The 18120-nt window shown below is 35.6% G+C and overlaps 3 protein-coding genes across 6 annotated transcripts; 2 read left to right on the top strand and 1 right to left on the bottom strand.

The window, feature by feature from the left end:
- Positions 1-537, bottom strand: LOC116113122. The gene has a single exon (XM_031399271.1). It carries the CDS (start codon positions 535-537, stop codon positions 1-3), a length of 537 nt encoding a protein of 178 aa, XP_031255131.1.
- Positions 538-4044: 3507 nt separating this feature from the next.
- Positions 4045-5820, top strand: LOC116113992. Its single transcript, XM_031400145.1, has 2 exons — positions 4045-4757; positions 4878-5820. Exons 1-2 carry the CDS (start codon positions 4088-4090, stop codon positions 5645-5647), a joined length of 1440 nt encoding a protein of 479 aa, XP_031256005.1. The 5' UTR covers positions 4045-4087; the 3' UTR covers positions 5648-5820.
- Positions 5821-7286: 1466 nt separating this feature from the next.
- Positions 7287-10908, top strand: LOC116113561 (DNA-directed RNA polymerases II, IV and V subunit 3-like). 4 transcript variants are annotated; one of them, XR_004125444.1, is made up of 4 exons: positions 7287-7706; positions 9061-9297; positions 10153-10252; positions 10450-10908. XR_004125444.1 is itself a non-coding variant. In XM_031399709.1 (4 exons), exons 3-4 carry the CDS (start codon positions 10238-10240, stop codon positions 10725-10727), a joined length of 297 nt encoding a protein of 98 aa, XP_031255569.1. In that variant the 5' UTR covers positions 7287-7706; positions 9061-9297; positions 10153-10237; the 3' UTR covers positions 10728-10908. The 4 variants fall into 4 exon arrangements, 2 of the variants coding, with proteins under 2 accessions (XP_031255569.1, XP_031255577.1); XM_031399709.1 differs by having other exon boundaries at positions 10153-10256; XR_004125443.1 differs by lacking the exon at positions 10153-10252.
- Positions 10909-18120: the final 7212 nt, after the last annotated feature.

Genomic DNA, 18120 nt, shown 5'->3' with positions numbered 1-18120 from the left:
CTATTCCAAGGTTGATATCTTAACCTCAAATTTATCAGGCAAAGTAACTAGGAGTTTCTCTATAATTCTCCTATCTGAAAACTCTTCTCCAAGAAGCCGAATCTGGTTGACAATCCCATGAAGTCTGTCTGCATACTCCTTGACAGTTTTGGACTCCTTCATTCTTTGGAGTTCAAACTCTTTTCGCAGGTTCAACACATTCATGCTCCTTGTTCTTTCATTACCCTGAAACTCTACCCTAAGATATTGCCAAATCTGATAAGCTAACTGAAAATTCATTATCTTCGTGAACAAGCCCTGTGAAATCACTGAATGAAGACACGTTTTAGCCTTGTACTTCTTTGTAACCCTCTCCTTGTGAGCTTTAATCTGCTGCATTGTAGGATTATCCGACAAAGGCTCTACTTCATAGTCTTCTTCTACAGCTTCCCAAAGATCTACGGCTTGTAGAAACATGGTCCTTTTTACAGCCCAAATATGATAATGCTCACCATTAAACACTAGTGGAGCAACTGGATTGAATGAATTAGAAGCCATTCTTACTCACACACCTCTCACAAGTCCCTTGAGAATTATGCTCTGATACCAATTTGTTGTAGCACAGAACAATTAAAGCAAAGGTAACAGCAAATTAAGAAGATCAATTGCAGAAAAAAACTGATTCACCATTAATAAAACTGAACTTTTTCCTTACTACACACTGACACACTAGAAAGCGTTTAAAAGTTACAGAGCATCCAAAAAAAAAAAACTTCAAAACAACTACTTACAAACTACACATAAACTGAAAAAACTAACAGCAACTTTGCCACCTTGGCATCATTGGTTGCAGTAGTATTTAGATGCACATCTACAACAGATACCAATATTGTTAAGTTGGTTGATAAGACATACGGCTAATACGGCTAATAAGGATACGATTAATGTTTTCGGACACCTAACAGTGAAGGAGTCAGTAATAAACTGATCTTGAGCTTTCATTTAATCCTTCAACAAAACTGCAATTATAGAATTCTCTGTGTTTATTTGATCAATTTCAAGCTAGCTTAGTTAGTTAATTATCCTAAGCTCGTTTTGAGTTCTTTCTGTCTTGTCTACTCCAAGACTCTTTCTCGTATACTCTGTGGCTTGGACAATATCTTGTTTTATGTTCCTAGATTTTGTCTTGAAATCTCGTGTCTCATGTTCTGTGAATTTTCTCTCCATTTTGCACGCACAGTTGTAATCTAGCGTTCAAATTCAAATGCGGCGGCATTAACTTTTTAATCAAAAGCTGCTCGACTTAGTAAAACCAAATTATCTGATTTGGAGCATGCTACAAATGGCGATTCCTGTTCTTTTTTATGTTGATCAACACATTATTAAATTTTAGTCCCCACTTTATAAAACCAACTTACTATTATCAAAATCATCACAATTCACAACAAAGCTTAGGAACAACTCTTAACTCAAACTCTTAAGTAACCATGAAAATCCAGCTACCGCTGCTTCTATGCATCGACATGATCTGCATTGTGAGTCGTGACTAGCCGGCCTCTGGCTGCTGAAGGCAACCCAGTTCCAGCTCCTGAGCGGAGAGAAGTATCTGCTAATGGCAGAATGTTTGATATTAGCCATAGGCTCACCAAGGACTTGCCTTCGTGGGACTTTAAGGACGGGATTGGCCAGTTATGATGTCCTTAAACATTCCAAAAGTCGCTTGCTTTTCAGAACATTAAATACAGATAGGTAACTAATACAAGTGATATTTTTGTTGATTCACCATCTATGTGTTGGATGATATAAAAGTATAGTTTATGTAAGAAATAATTCTGTGTCATAAATTTGTATGCTTCCAGTTTGTTATGTTTGAAATTTTGCAGCAACATTTGCTATGGTCTTCAACATTGGAAATATTGATGTGTCAATTACATTGTCTGTATTGAGACAGTTGGATTATGTCGTAGGTCAATATGATACCTGGAAGACAATGTCCTTCACTAGCTGAGATGGAATCTAAAGCCCCTCTGCCTCATCAATTTGAACATTTTTAATTTCAACAAAAGGAGTTTGGGTTTATCAATTTGCCTAATTTTCAGGCAACTTATGTGGAAAAAGGAGTTTGACTCAAGCTATGTGGGGTTCATGAAGAATGGGGCAAAATGGTTGGTGGAAAACAGAGACATTAAACTTGATCGTAAGTCAAAACATTTTCTCTTTAGTTGATCCAGGGCAACATGTAAAAGACATCACTTGCGTTTTTTCCATTTTGTTGTTGCATCGAGTCTATGTTGGATACTAGTGCGCAAATTAGAAGTTTTTGTACATTCGTAACTTTTTTTTTTTTTTTTTTAAAGAATAGTTGTAAGAAAAAGTTTGTGAGATGGAGTTGTAAATGTAGTATCTTTATATTTATATAATGCTGAAGTAGAATGCTTCTTCTGACGCCACGTAGGATTGATATATGATCGCCATATAGGATGTTGTTAATTGGTCCATGTGTTTGCTGTTTATTAGGCTTATTATAATAGAGATTATTCACATGCATTCAATTAATGTATTCAATACAAATCTTTCACATTCTTCTTTTAATTTGATAAATTACTAATGATTCGCTTGTGTGTTATTGATTTCCATGAATATTAAGAGATTGGTATAATAGAAATTATTCACATTCATTCAATTAATGTATTTAATACAAATTTTTCACATTCCTCTTTTAATTTGAGATCTTTCACATTCCTCTTTTAATTTGATAAAGATACAACATATCTTTTCACATTCATGAAATTTAGTAATACACTTTATTAATCCATTAATATTCAATGTTCATTCATGCATATTAATTATTATTATTAATATTTTTGTACCCCTTCACATTCAATTAATTATTATTAATATTAATATATATTTACCCCTTCACATTCAATTAAACAAAAATATCAAACATAATAATGAAAAATGTTTTTTATAAAACGTATTATCATTTAACATTTAATATAAATCTAAAAATTTTAAACTCATCCAATAATAATAAAACATTTAAATCAAAATAACTATAACTAATAACATGCAAACACTTATTAAAAAATATCAAAAGTCATATTAATTAGCAATAATCCAATTACATTGAACATAACATGAACAGTTGTTATAATCATTAATTATCATATAATATTATTTAATGACATCTAAAGTTGCATAAGAGTAGAAAATTCAACAATGCATACACTTTCAAATTTCACACAGATGCCATTAACAAGTGGAAGATAAAAGACCAACTATTGTCAATCCAAAATCCAAACAAACAGAAGTGTGCGGTAAATGACATCAACTGATTACTCTTATATTCTTTCTACATATTTACTTTTATATGTCCATTTTTTTATTTTTAGCAAGTCAAACAGCAACGTTAGATGGTTGGCTTAAACTGAAAGATATTCTACAAAACCTTAAACTCAGACGGAACAAACTCAACACCGCTTGACCAGATTTGGCTGTTTACATTGGTCAAAGGATCACAAAACACGAAAACGAGCATAGCCTTAATTTGGTGGTTAATCTGTGGCGGTTCCTGCCAATGAGAGATTGTACAGTTGTCAAAGGTGAACGCGTTGCTTAACCTTCACAGATTGGAACCCAGATATCCAATGGAGAAAATATTAAAAGACTTGGAAAATCTTCTTCAGAAAGCTACTCTCTCTTTATAACTTAATTCTTAGTTCATACTTTAACCGTGAAGACTATTTTATTATAGCCCAATAATATTGATGAACAATTTTTAGATGAGAAGACTGATATTTGCATTAAAGTTCTCTCGTCCCTTCAAGGCCAAGTGATGCCACGTTCATGTTGTAATCAACGGAAGCAAATAAAACTTCAAGGAATTAATTATAAGGAAATGAGGCTGACTTGCTGAAACTCCATGTGAAAGATGACTTGTATAAGAACATTCACTTAATTTTCTGAAATCAGTATCCGAATTATTAGGATTTTGGGTCTCATTTTGGACATCTATAAAAGGGGCTATTGGCAAGGACAACATCACTCAAAAAATATAGCAAGCCCTTTCAGAATAGTTCCGGGCTTGTTCAACAAATTGATTGTAATGGCTCTCTTTAAAGTGCACTTTTTTGTGCCAATTCTCTTGATGATGCTACTAGCGGTGGATGGAGCGAGGACTCCACCAGGAATTGCGAAGAATCCGAGCAATGCGAGATGCCTGGATAACAAATACAAACAATGCTATAACCTAGAGCATGTGTGCCCCAAGTTCTGCCCAGATTCATGCACAGTCAATTGTCAATCTTGCAAACCTGTCTGTGGTGAAGCCTCAACCCCTCCTGCTCCAACACCTGCTCCCACCCCTCCAACTCCAACTCCATCAACACCTGCTCCTACACCCCCAACTCCAACTCCATCAACACCTGCTCCTACATCCCCAACCCCAACTCCATCAACACCTGCTCCTACACCCCCAACTCCAACACCATCGACACCTGCTCCTACACCTCCCAATCCAACACCATCAACACCTGCTCCAACCCCATCAACGCCTTTTCCAACTCCTCCCACTCCAACACCATCAACACCTTCTCCCACACCTGCTACTCCCTCACCATCACCTAATACCCCTTCGCCACCTACCTGGACTCCTCCCAAAAAGGCTAGATGCAAAAACAGTAAATATCCCCAGTGTTACAATGTGGAATATACATGCCCCAGCTCTTGCCCTGGAGGATGTGAGGTCGATTGTGCTACTTGCAAGCCTGTCTGCAGTAAGTCTCGCTACTAATATATACATATTATTTCAAACCAAACAAATGCACCAACGTAACATATGTTAGCATTTTCCACAATTCTATCGTTCTAAATCTTCTGTTTAATATTTTTTGCAGGTTGTGATAAGCCAGGTACAGTATGCCAAGATCCTCGTTTCATAGGAGGCGATGGCATAACATTTTATTTCCATGGCAAGAAGGACAAGGACTTCTGTCTTGTTTCTGACTCCAACATACACATTAATGCTCACTTCATTGGCCGGAGAAATGACAACACGAAGAGAGACTTCACCTGGGTCCAGTCCATTGCCATACTATTTGACAATCACCAACTCTTCTTGGGTGCACTCAAAACCTCAACATGGCATGATGCCCTTGACCGCCTTGCCCTCTCCTTGGACGGAGAACCAATAACTCTCCCAGAAACCGACGGTTCCGTGTGGCAATCCGGAAATGTCTCCATCACAAGAATTGGTGAGACGAACAATGTGGAAGTTGAAGTTGAGGGAAAGTTGAAGATCACAGCCAAGGTTGTACCCATAACCGAACAAGACTCAAAGATTCATAACTATGGAATAACCAGAGAAGACTGCTTTGCTCATCTTGATCTTGGGTTCAAGTTCTACTCTTTAAGCAATGAAGTGAATGGCGTGCTGGGACAAACTTACAGAGCAGGATATGTGACTCGAGTGAACATGGGTGCAAAAATGCCCGTAATGGGAGGCGACAAGGACTTTGAAACTTCGAGTCTGTTTGTTCCTGACTGTGCAGTTGCTAGGTTTAGAGGCAACAATGGCTTTGATGAAGGTTTCCTCAAGGGTTTGGAGTTGCCAAGCTTGAAATGTGCAAGTGGGATTGATGGACAAGGAGTTGTATGCAAGAGGTAAGCGAATTTGTTTAGCTTGTTGAGATTGTATTTTACGATTCTTGTTAAATAATAAGACTGTAACCAACAGGAGGCAGGGAAAAAAGAAAACCCAATCCTGTGCATGGTTATGCATATAATATAAATATAACATATAATTTTTTCGCTTGATATATCTGAATAAGTGAATAAAAACTTGAGAATTTTTATTTTCAAATACTGTTTAATTAATTTATGTTATCTTTTATATATATATATATATGACCATGATGGTTATGCTATGTTAATGAAAATTTGAAATAAAATTTCAAAACAAATATTAAGGTTGCTCAAATGAAGTTTATTAATTAATTAAATTCAAGTCTAGATGCCTTATTTTATTGAATTAATTGTTATTTAAAATCCAAAATTATGAAAAATAATACCATTGAATTGATTGAAACTTTCAAAAAAAAAAAAATAATAAACAATTAAACATTAAGAGGAAATATATATATCATATGAATTCTCATAGCACCACCGGATTTGGACATTCGCTAAACTGTCATCTCCGACATCGGAAATGGTGTTTACAAATGTATACCGTATCCAGACATGTGGACAATGTTGGCGTAAAATCCCTATCCAAACGCCGATGGTGTGGGTTAGAGGTATTCTCCTGACATAGCACAATAGTCGGAATCCCTTCAAATTTGGCCACACGCTGGTGAAGTTGTTGTGAATTCTGTCAGAGTCCTACATTGTCGGTGTCGAGGTTGTGTTTGCAATTAACACAACTCCGATTCCAAGTAATTAACAAGTACCCCAATTCTAACTAATTAATCAAAATTTGAGGCCTTCATAAAAGGGATAAGAAATAAAATCATAAAATTATTATTATTGTATATTTTGCTCTGATGAATTAATTAACAAATACAATTTGATATATGGATACCTAAATTAGATTGTCTTCACGTGTGTCTTAAGATTTGTAACAAAAAAAATTATTTTAATTTTTTTGTGTGGTGTGTATATATTCTATTGAATTACAGAGGAGTGTGGCTAATTTACCCATGTTATAAAAGGGATGAAGGTTCTGGATAAACAGAAAAAGGAAATAGATAGGCTTTGTTTGTTTCGCTTTTGGGAATATTATATAGTATTTCCAAAAAAGTTAACAGCGAAAATCATTATTCTTAAAATATTATTCTATATTTTTAATTTCTTTTAAACCTCTTAAATTTGTTAATTTAACTAAAACACCCTAAATATTTTTTTAGAAATTATAAAAACACTTCGGCCACCCTCCGACAGTGGTGTCCGACTGCCCGTATTTAATGGGTGGGTTGGAGATATTTGTGTAACTTTTAATATTTTATATGGGATATTTAATAAATAAATAAAATAGGAGATATTTTTTATTAATTTTCAAAACTACATCGTAATACCCATCAAATTTAACTTTTTTCAAAGATTATTCTAAAAACTAAAAAATGAACCCATAAATTCGTATTAAAATATACTAACAAAAAAAAAAACGACGTCGGCTACCCTGACCACAGCCCCGATAGCCGATTCAAGCTTTAACTCAAGTCAAAACCCCATTTTGATTTTGGGTTTAACACAGAGCGGCAAAACCCTATTAAAGGGAGAGGGATAGCAGGCACGATGGAGGTGTGTGTCATACCAGGATTTCAGAGTCAAATTCGCGAGCTCAAAGATGACTACGCGAAGTTCGAGCTCGGCGACATGACGCGTCAATGGCCAACGCTCTCGGCGCGTGATGATTGCGGAGGTCCGACCATTGCTATCGACCTCGTCGAATCGAAGTCAACTCTTCCGTCCTCAACGACGAGTTCATTGCCACCGTCTGGGTCTTATCCCTCTCACAGCGAGAAAGCCATGAGCATGGCTTTCACGTGATTGCGATGCGTGTGACGGTGACGGCCAGTGGCGAGTATTGCTCCGTGGATTCCATTTGAGAGCCAAGTGCATGGGCGACCAGACTTTGGATGTCACAGTAAGGATTGATCAGTTCCGACCATAACGTTGTTCTGTCGACTCGCCGATTCTTACGCCTACGATTCAAGTGATCAGCAAAGGTGAGTTTATTTAACGTCCATGTTTATAGTAAATTTTGGATTTTAATGTAATTTAGCTAGTAGTAAGTGGTATTTTTTTTTAATGTGTTAGTGGTAATGTTGTTAAATGCAGTGCCCTTATGTTATGAAGAATTACTATAATTTTAATTTCTGGGATGTTAAATAAAAAGAGGGGGGGGGGGGGGGGGGGGGGGGGGGGGGGGGGAGTGGTGTGGGGGGTGGTTTTATGGAATAAGTGGTTACCAGTGTGTCTTAGATTCTTAAATTTTTTTATGTATTAAAGTTGACTACATTTGAGAAGCAAGATGTTGGGTTCAATTTCATTCATTTGTCCTGCAAGGAGCCATTTGTGGAGCATTTCATGGGCTTTGAACTACATGGTTCGAATGGTTACAAGGCTTCATAAGGCTCTGATTTTGTTTATAGATTTATAGATTTCTTTCACGATTTGCTGACTTTGTTGCATCCTTTGGGGCTTTCAGGCCAGGTGCTTAGCTTGTGAAAACTCCTTGAATTTAATTTAAATATACATTGTTCCTGCCCACCCACAAAAAAAAAAAAAAAAAAAAAAAAAGTCTTAATTGGCCTGAGGTTTTTTTTTAAAAAAGGGGGGGATTAGAGGTTATCATTTAAATTCCTTTTCCCCGTAATGTTCTTCTATACTGACTGTTGATTGAATAATGGTTTCAGGGTAGTGGTAGAAAAGTTGTTATTTATGTGTTGTTGAGTCAGGGATTATAGAATTATACTATTTCTCTTTTTTCTGAATACAAAGCATCTCTGGTATTGTCTATATTTCTTCTGTCCTGATTTATGGGATAATGTAATGCCGCAGAAATGTTTGCTGTTGTGTCATGTATTGCAGCCATTTTGAGTTTTTGCGCTTTCGCTTCCCTCTTGGTCCTTCTCCTGTAATGTGTACATTTTGTTTTAACATATTCCTTTAAATTTGACTCTACTACATTTGGTCATTTTATGGCAACAAACAAACACAACCAAGTCTTGTTTAATCATCAACTATTCCTTGGCAAAAATTGCTCGAATATATTGGCTGATCCAAATGGTTCTTGTTATTTTTCTCTGTGAGAAATCAATTTCGCCCGGCCTAAAGTTGATTATTGGGGCAGCCTCAAGGTTTTAATCTCTATACTTATGTTTTAATTCAGGGAACTGCCTAAATTTCTATATTCATTATGTTTTTCCTATCTAAAAATCTATAGAATAGATCTAAATCCTTTCTCTTTTTTCCCTTTTCCTCTTGAAATTGCTGTACAATGGTTGGCCTTCATGAAGATTTATGTGGTTGGCTACATAATTCACATGTTGAATTTGAGTTGGTTTATTTTGCATCTAGGGGCATATCATTGTGAAGTTGCGTCGTGGGCAAGAACTGAGGCTTAGAGCAATAGCCAGAAAAGGGATTGGCAAAGATCATGCAAAATGGTCACCTGCCGCAACTGTCACTTTCATGTACGAACCAGAGATCCACATCAATGAAGATTTAATGGAAACTCTGACGCTTGCAGAGAGACAAGCCTGGGTTGAAAGTAGTCCAACCAAAGTGTTTGACCTTGATGAAGCTACTGGACAGGTTGAAATCCCCTTAAAAAAATTACCCTAAATAGTCTTACCATTTTAGTAGCACCTTCAAATGTTCTTGTATGTTACAGTCAAAAGGATGCCTGTTGTTGCAAGAGGTAATTCAAGTGTGGAATTGTCATTTTGCCCTTAAACGACATTTAAAAAACTCTTACTTTAGCTGAAATGTTGATATGAATAACAGTTAGAGATCTCCCAAGATAGAGGAAAAGGTAGAACAGATGCAGAATGTTTGTTCTTTGTATTTATTTTAAGGGTTACACTGGTGAATATGAATGGTATTGATTTTTTAGAGACCTTTTTGGTAAGGAGCACATTGCAGAAAATTTTTGTGGGCTCTTTTCTGTAACATTCTATTAGGTTTCACTTTTTCTTTGATATTTTAGAATGCTAAATTAAGAAATTTAAATAAGCTGTTGCTTGTGAGAGCTGCAAATTGTTGTGACCATTTTAATATCTTTTTTAGAGTTTGGGATATTTGAATGTGTTAATTGTATTATTTTCTTCACTATTTTTCTATTCTTTCTTTTTTCTAGATCATTATATGTACAGATAATATGAATGGCAATAACAGGGGAAAGGATGTGAGTAAGGAATTATTGGAGTGTTAAACAGCTCTGGTGGTGGGGGTGTGTCGCTAGTGAGATGGAGAGCTGCAGTAGAAAGAAATTGAATATTTCAATTGGATATAGTGGTTGGAGAAGAGAAAATGCTTATTATATCATGATGGCCAACATCTGAAGCATTTATTTAAGGGGATATTGAAGGCATTATTGGGAATGGTAGGATTTTTAGCTTGAGGATGCTGTATTGTGGGTTTGCCACTGAACTTGTATGCAATATGTAGGGAAACATACTCAAGATTCGTAATCATGGGAGCACGTGTTTAGGATTGGAGAATCTCAAGAAACAATAATGTGGCAGTTATAAGCATGATGCATGATGTTGTGAGTAAGTCTGTGTGATTTTTGGCTTGGAAGGTTAATATTTAGTATTTTGGGGGTCTGGTTTACTGTATTATCTTATTATCTGCCGAAATTTATAGGTATCATTATTCAACGTGCATATGATGTAATCATTTCCTTCAACAATTTTCCTCCGTAAAATTATGATCTAACCTTTTGAAGTGATTCTAAAATTATAGGTTGTAGTGGTGATCATGAGGCATACACTTACGATGAGGAAGTGATTAAGAAGGCAGAAGCCATGGGGAAGCCGGGACTTGTAGAGATCTATGGCAAAGAAGACAGCTTTATATTCACTGTGGAATCAACAGGTGCAGTTAAAGCTTCTCAGATGGTACTGAATGCCATAGAAGTTTTGAAACAAAAGCTGGATGCAGTTCGTCTGTCTGAAGATACTGTAGAAGCTGATGATCAGTTTGGTGAACTTGGAGCACTAGCGAGGAGGATGATTGATTAACTTAACTCTTTTTGGTTCAAATCACTGATTTTCCAAAGCATGTAAGCCAAACATTAAAATAGATCTTCTGCCGGTGCTACTAGTTAACCTGTTGAAAATGTTTACATGTTTTCCGATATTTTCCTTCTAGAACTATCTATCGCTATTCTGGTCGCATTCGTGATCTTGTTGGAACTATGTAGCTGTGATTACCAATATAGGTATCTTAAATCCTAGTTCATACCGATTCACATTTAAAAAAAAAAAAAAAAAAAATTCTATCATATGGAGCATTACCTCGCCAGCAGGCAAAGATATAAAGTTGTTTTGACCCTTCTGAGATGTTTATGTTTTTGGTGTATTCTGTTTCACGGGTTTTTGTTACGCACTGGACAAAATTGTGTGTTTGTAAACGCAGCTAGTATCTAAGTGAATGTGAATCCTATGATTGTACTCCAGTCAGCTCAGGTTGAGCTGTTTGATCAGAATTAGTGGTTGGGAAATCCTGAAAATTTACCCAATCTTGTGTATATAAACCAGTGTTTCTTAATAACTGGCTTGCTTAATGGAATTTGGCAAATAAAATGATGATTGATATGCATTGTTGGATGGTTGGGTTAGTTTACTAGTGAATTTCCTGAGCAAACCGTACAAAGTCCAATAAGTATCCAATTATATGGTGATTGAGAACAAAAGGAAAACCAGTAATTACTTGAAATAAATGGTATGAATCCTGAATGGAATCAAATCTTCTAGACACTGCAGCCAAAATTACGGAATGTTTTGCTCCAATATCAACACATTTATGAAAGTATATCATCGAATTATTTACTCATCACTTGAATTCCTGATATTGGAGCCTTCATGAAGAGCACCAAAGAATTTATTAACCATTTAATATGTCTGAAACAGTGTGCAGCCTTTCAGCAGTAGTTTCCATCGATATCTTCTCTTATGGTTGACACACTATGATTTCATATCATGTTTCATTTGTGTACTTCACGGGTTTCAAGTTTTGCAGTAAAAATTAAAGAAATGTGGTCCAACCTAATTCATTAACTCTGGCTGCATTATATGCTCAATAATGCACATCCATTAAACTCATCCCAATGAAACTTGATAGATGTAACACACAAACTGTTTGTGAAGTTGACTAATTTTACAGGAAAAAGGGCAAGAAATGGTGATAAATTTGTTGAGTTTATCACCAGTGTAATCTTTTGTTGGAAATATTCATGTTTAAGTTACTTCAGCTCAGTATTATCACTCACCAGCATCATAATATCGACTGAAGGTTGAAGTTATTTTAGAATTTAGATAAATTACCCTTTGTCTTTTTATCTTCTGGGTCGTCTATGAATGCTACTTTCACATAAAGCCCACAATTTACCAACAGAAAACAAGTGGGTCTTAGCATGAACAGAGTTTAGGAAATAATTGGCCTTTGGTTGTCAAAAAAGAAGGTGATAGTACAAGATCATGTTGACAATCCATAAGGTGTTTGATATAATTACTGATTGAGTATGGGTCAGTAACTCCAGCCTGCCAAAAGATACCCAAATCTTTGTCTAAGAAACAGACATACTTGCAGGGTGGCAGGGCAGCCAAGTTACAGGGTTTTGGGACATGGCTGACCCTCAACATGTCAAATACTCCCTTTGTCCTTTTCTTGATCTGACCTTGTGAAATAAAGACTATTCATGGCTAAGCATTAAATTTTTTACCACATTTAAAAAGAAAAAGAAGTGCAATCAAACATCCCCATCTACCGTTTCACTCAACTTATTTAATGATATGAGTTATGGAATTTATGGGTCACCATCCCTATCATATCCCGCACATTATCAAAATGATATTTTATTATATATCATAACATCATATTATAAACATTGAACTTCAAACAATGACACAAACATAGCATAGCAAATTAGCAATCCCATTAGTTAGATATACTGTTCTTACCATTAGTATTCTATATTGAAGAGTTATTTGATATCCATTGAGGCCCCACAGAGAGATTTTGCAGTGCAAAGTGTTAATGGACTCCCATAGAGTTCCATTTTTCTCCAGGACGTGGAAGCCTCAGTAACAACTTGGAGGTGAGTTCATTTATTATGTTATCGGGGTTTGTTATTAATAAGCTAGGCAAGGATCGATCTTTTATTGGCTCAACCTCACTCACACCTGAGCTGGTCCTCTCATTTGAGCGACGAAAAGTGGTACCGAATTTTTCTGGTGACTCTTGGAATCAATCGAGACTCGAGAGAGCGTACAAGATACTTCTCTCTTTTTGTGAAAATAAATTATGCAATATCATATCACGATGTTTATTTATTTATTTTGTTTTGATTAAAGTATCTAGATTAGTTTATCTTGAAACTATCATTCGGATAAGAGTTTTAATTGTTACCTCTATTAGCACCCAAAGAGAGATTCAAACTCAGAACTTTTTTAATAATACACTCTAAGAGTCTTTTTCAAACAACTCGATCACTTATAGGTAGTTTATATCAAGATATTTATGATTCATACTATTTTCAAAAACAATTTAGAGATAGCATTAGTTTGAATTGAGAAATTTTGTCAAACACTCCACCATCTAGGCTTTAATTTGATTAGATTCATGCATGCTCAGGACTAATCATAAAATTGAATGTCTAAACATTAGCCAACATAATTCATTTACATCTAGGCTTGGTTTGATTGAGCTTTTAATTAAATCAAACCTACCTATGGTACCCCAACAATTTATTAAATCTCTTCATTTATATCCTGACGACAAAGGCAATACATGATGAGTAATGCTACAGTTATCGATGGGTGTGCACCGAATTTGTGCACCGAATGATATGGCACAATCCTGACCGTTGATTTATTATCAGTTAATATTAATCAACGGTCAGGATTTTGCCACGTCATTCAGTGCACAAATTCGGTGTAAACTTTTCGATAACTCTATCATTTTCCATACATGATTTATATGTACCACTGTATATATGAAAAATAAAAATTAAATGCAATGTCATGATAGCCAATCTGGACCACAAATCTTAAAAAAAATCTGGTCCCTTCTTTCCCAATGTTTTATTGTACTTGGCTAAATATATACATCATTTATACTTTGTCACCATAATGAACTAAATTTACATTTTACAATAAGGCTCCTTGTATTTTAAAAAAAATTATCAAATAGACGCTAAATTTAGGGGTATTCATAAAAATACCCTTAATGTTTTCAAAAGTAGTCAAACAACACCCCTTCGGCTAAAACTATTTCATTTTTTCGAACAATTTTTTTTTCTTTTTTTGATGTCTGTGGGTGTCCAGACTAGTTTACGTGCACCTCAATTAATCTCTCGAGACCCTAGAATTATTAGTCGGGTAAGAGTTTCAGTGACTACCCTAATAACAACTGAGAAGGAATTCGAACTCAAAACCTCTTGAATAATATACCTAAAAATCCTTATCAAACCACTCGGCCACCCAGAGAGACATAGAATTTAACAATGAGGGTGTTTAGAGACTAAAATTACTCTATGTGTATTACAATGCATTGAATGAATCAACCATGGGTAATTTCAGCCTCTAAACATTCTCATCGTTAAGTATGATGTATAAAATTAGTCTTTTTGTTGGGGGAAATAAAACAGCATCAGCCAGAAGAGTGCTTTTTGACTTATTTTCAAAACTTTAATGGTGGTCCTTAATGAATACATACAAACCTAGCATCGATCCATCATAATATTTTGAAAACCCAAGGGTGGTTTATGAAATTACTCCTTTTACAATAAGTTTGTTTCGGATGAGATAAATATGTTGGAATTGATGTTTGGGGGTGGAAAAGTGATAAGTTGGTTTAAAATTGTTGGCATTAGTATTACATGAGACATTGGACACTCATTGGGTAGAATCAACACATTAACTATTTAACAGAAGGTATGAATGAAACGAAAGGACTTCACTTGCCAAACTGGTTATACGATTCACGTATTAGACATGCAATTTTTGCAGAAGCTTGGGGTCCGCCATTTCTGATTTCTTTAGGGGCCACTGCTCTCTGTTCTACCTGTATTTCCTCTCAGGAGCCTTCTCTGCCCCCATGGGACCATCTCCCATATTTAATTAATTTATATTTGTATAAATATTAATTCGAACTTCCAAACAAATAATTAATAACATGTTTGTCTTGTTACCAGTGACCTTTACTCTGTCACCATTAAAGAGCTTCTACTGTATGTATATTATATATTTCTTGTTGAACCAAAAATAACTACAATTACATAAGAAGTTGCATCTTTTTCAGAAACATACCAAGGTTCTAGTTGCCAATTAACATTCATCACAATTTATAATAATGGATGGGTAAATTACCCATTTGAATTTAACTGGAGATCTTATTTTAACAATATTGAGTGATAATAGTGATGAGTAAATAAGATAACCAGGACAATGTTTGGGCACTCACATCACAAATGAAAAAGAAGAAGCAGGTAAAGCTTGATTTTCTGATTGAATTGATCTTGTTGGGTAGCCCTTCAAATAATGGTTGCTCAGTGGACTCTTTTTTGTTGTTACAAGTCTTTAATGGTTGAAATGAATGGACATGAAAAAAATATCTAGGCCTTCCAACCTGACAAAGTTAATCTTTTGTGTGAATTTCACTCCATTCTCCTTGTTTCATATCTAACGCTTATCCGGAATTATATATATATATATATATATATAAGAAATGGATGTCATGCTTATATCAGAATGTTGCACTAGGAGAAAACAGTGTAAAGGCATGGAGAAAAGAAAAGAAATAAAACAAATGGGTGAAGTAACATGGTTGCCATGTTAAATGTTTTATGTGGTGGAAACATTGTAGAAAGTTGAGATGATAACAATTTTGGTTTGGTTATTGAGTCAAAAGAACAATTGATTGCATGTCCAAGAGCTAAAGATAGCAGAGAGCAGAGGGCATAAATAAAACATATATATAAAAAAAATGGTATTTCTTTAACTGGTGAGAGACAAGTCCTATGAAAGGTGTCACTACTTTTCTTAAAATAAAACAAACCCTCACTTGGGTAGAGAGAGAGAGAGTCTGGCCCCATTTGGGTCCTCTCTTTTGCTGTCTTTTCAAGACTTTACAGCTGTTGAGCAAGAAAAAAAAAAGAAAAGAGTAGTAGAAGAAATTACAAAAAGGGTGTTTGGTCCGAAACTCCTGTGATTTAGTATTGAAAACATGGGGAGAAGAAGACCAGGTCAAAAGACTTGTTTTTTAGATCACCAAGCAAGCAAAGAGCAAATATTATTCTACAATTATTGAAGTGGGCCACCAAATACAATCACTAAACTTGCTTCATCTTTTAGTCCTTGGGAGCAAGCTGTTTCCCTTTGAAAAAACAATTCATTCCCTCTCTCTCTTTCTTTAATCTTTATAGGCTTTAGCTAGCATGCATATGATTTCTGATATCTACAGTTAAAAATCCACCAGCCTTAGAACAATTTTAACAAGACTGAAAATTAAAAAAAGGGAAATATCAAAGTTTTGTCTCCCAATTTCAATTTCAATTTCAACTTTTACCTGTTTACCTTTTATAGGTTGAGTCAGTGTCCATTAGGCTGCACCCTACACCAAAACCCCTCTCTCTCTCTTTATTTTTAGTTTGCTACTTTGTCATTTCTTGTAAAAAGGCTTAATATATAGTGGATATGTGTTAGGAGATTGCTAGAGAATGTCAACAATTTCTGATGAGTCCACAACCTAATCCCTATTATAATTAATTTAATTTATTAATAAAAGACAATCTATTATTGTGACTAAGGTTATTCATATCTTAGTTAGTCAATCTAAATCAATTTCATCAGCATAATTAGTGAGTTCTATAATGATTAACTATGGGTTGATTTATAGATAATATGATCTAAATTGATGATTTATAAGAAAATGAGGGTTGGAAGCAACTAGCTTTAAGTGGTCAAATAGTTCGATAGAGACTCTTGGATGTATTACTTAAGAGGTCATAGTTTCTGGCATCGGCTTGTAAGTCGGCTTGCCCCTGGAAAGGGTCGTCGAAGAGGGTGAGAGCCCCATCATGCCTAAACCCTGTCACACCACGAGGCGTTGTCTACGAGTCGGATTGTTCCCAAGTCCCTTGGAAAGGGGTGCTTGAGAGGGTGAGAGCTCCGTCGCATTTGGACCTTGTTGCACCACAAGGCATTGTTTAGTTAGATTCTTCTCCTAGGTGAACTATTTTGATTGCTAATAGTAGTAGTCATTGAACTTCTTACTTGGTTGATAATTCCAAAGTTCTCGAGGATTAGTTTAGGTGCACGTAAGCTAGCCTAAACACTCCGTCATTAAAAAAAAAAATGGAAAGCCCTAGAGGTGGGTTGAGCATGATTGATGGCGAATTATTTCTCCAATAAAGGTGGCACAAGCATGCACTGTTGAGATTCAAAGAAAGGAAATAATTAATATAAATGTACAACACGTGAAAAAAGTGGGAGGGAAAGGGAAGTATTACTACTACAATTCAACCTCACCTCACTCTTTGCCCATTAACCCTAATTTTTATTTATAGCGAAAGGATGACCTATACAGTACGTAATTGCAAACTCTAAATTATAATTAATCAAATCTCATTAGAAAGCGGAGAGAGATCAGTTGATATAAAAGCCAAGAAGAAACATTCCAATTGTTAAAGTTGGAAGCAATAAAGCATTCGGAGATTTATTTTGGGTGTCGTTTACTGATCATATATAAAGAACCAACATGTGATCTTACAGCGCGTGTGAGATTTCTGTAGTTAGGTTATTGACAAGACCAAACCAGAGTTTCCTCCAACATAACGCATTCAATTTTCATTTGACTTGTCACCATGATTTAAACATACAGTACCTAACTTCAACTCCAAAATCCCTTTGTTTTCAAACTTCATGACAACAGAACTCTCCAAAATTCAATACACAACGCTTTCACATCTTCTCCAAGTGTTAAAGAAAATACTTTGGCCTAACACATTTATAGCTGTGCAACTTCTGTTAGACTTGATTTGAAATCCATGCAAGGGAGAAGTGGGTTGAGTTGTGTTTTGTCCACGCTCCATGAGAGAGTGAATGAAAATTCTGAAAGCTGGGGGAGCCCCCACAAGAGTTGAATCCAAAAAGTGTAGGAAATCTAAGAGCAATAGATGTGTTTTTTTAGTTGAGATTAGGTTATTGATAGCATTTACACTACAAACAACACCAGTGGCAGTGTGTAGTCACCTCAACCAAAGGGAACTTGGCTTGGCTTGGTTGGCCTGGCCCTCGCAACGAGGTCAAACCCCAAAAGTCTCTCTTTAAACCAAACCCCATAAACCCCACTGCACTGGCCGACAACATTTTCTTCTCTTCACATGCAAACAAACAAAACCTATCCAACTAT

This window comes from Pistacia vera, unplaced genomic scaffold (assembly GCF_008641045.1).
Source record: "Pistacia vera cultivar Batoury unplaced genomic scaffold, PisVer_v2 Contig121, whole genome shotgun sequence".
Taxonomy (NCBI): Eukaryota; Viridiplantae; Streptophyta; class Magnoliopsida; order Sapindales; family Anacardiaceae; genus Pistacia; species Pistacia vera.
Note: the sequence above shows the minus strand (reverse complement) of the source record. Positions and strands in the feature narration are given on the sequence as shown.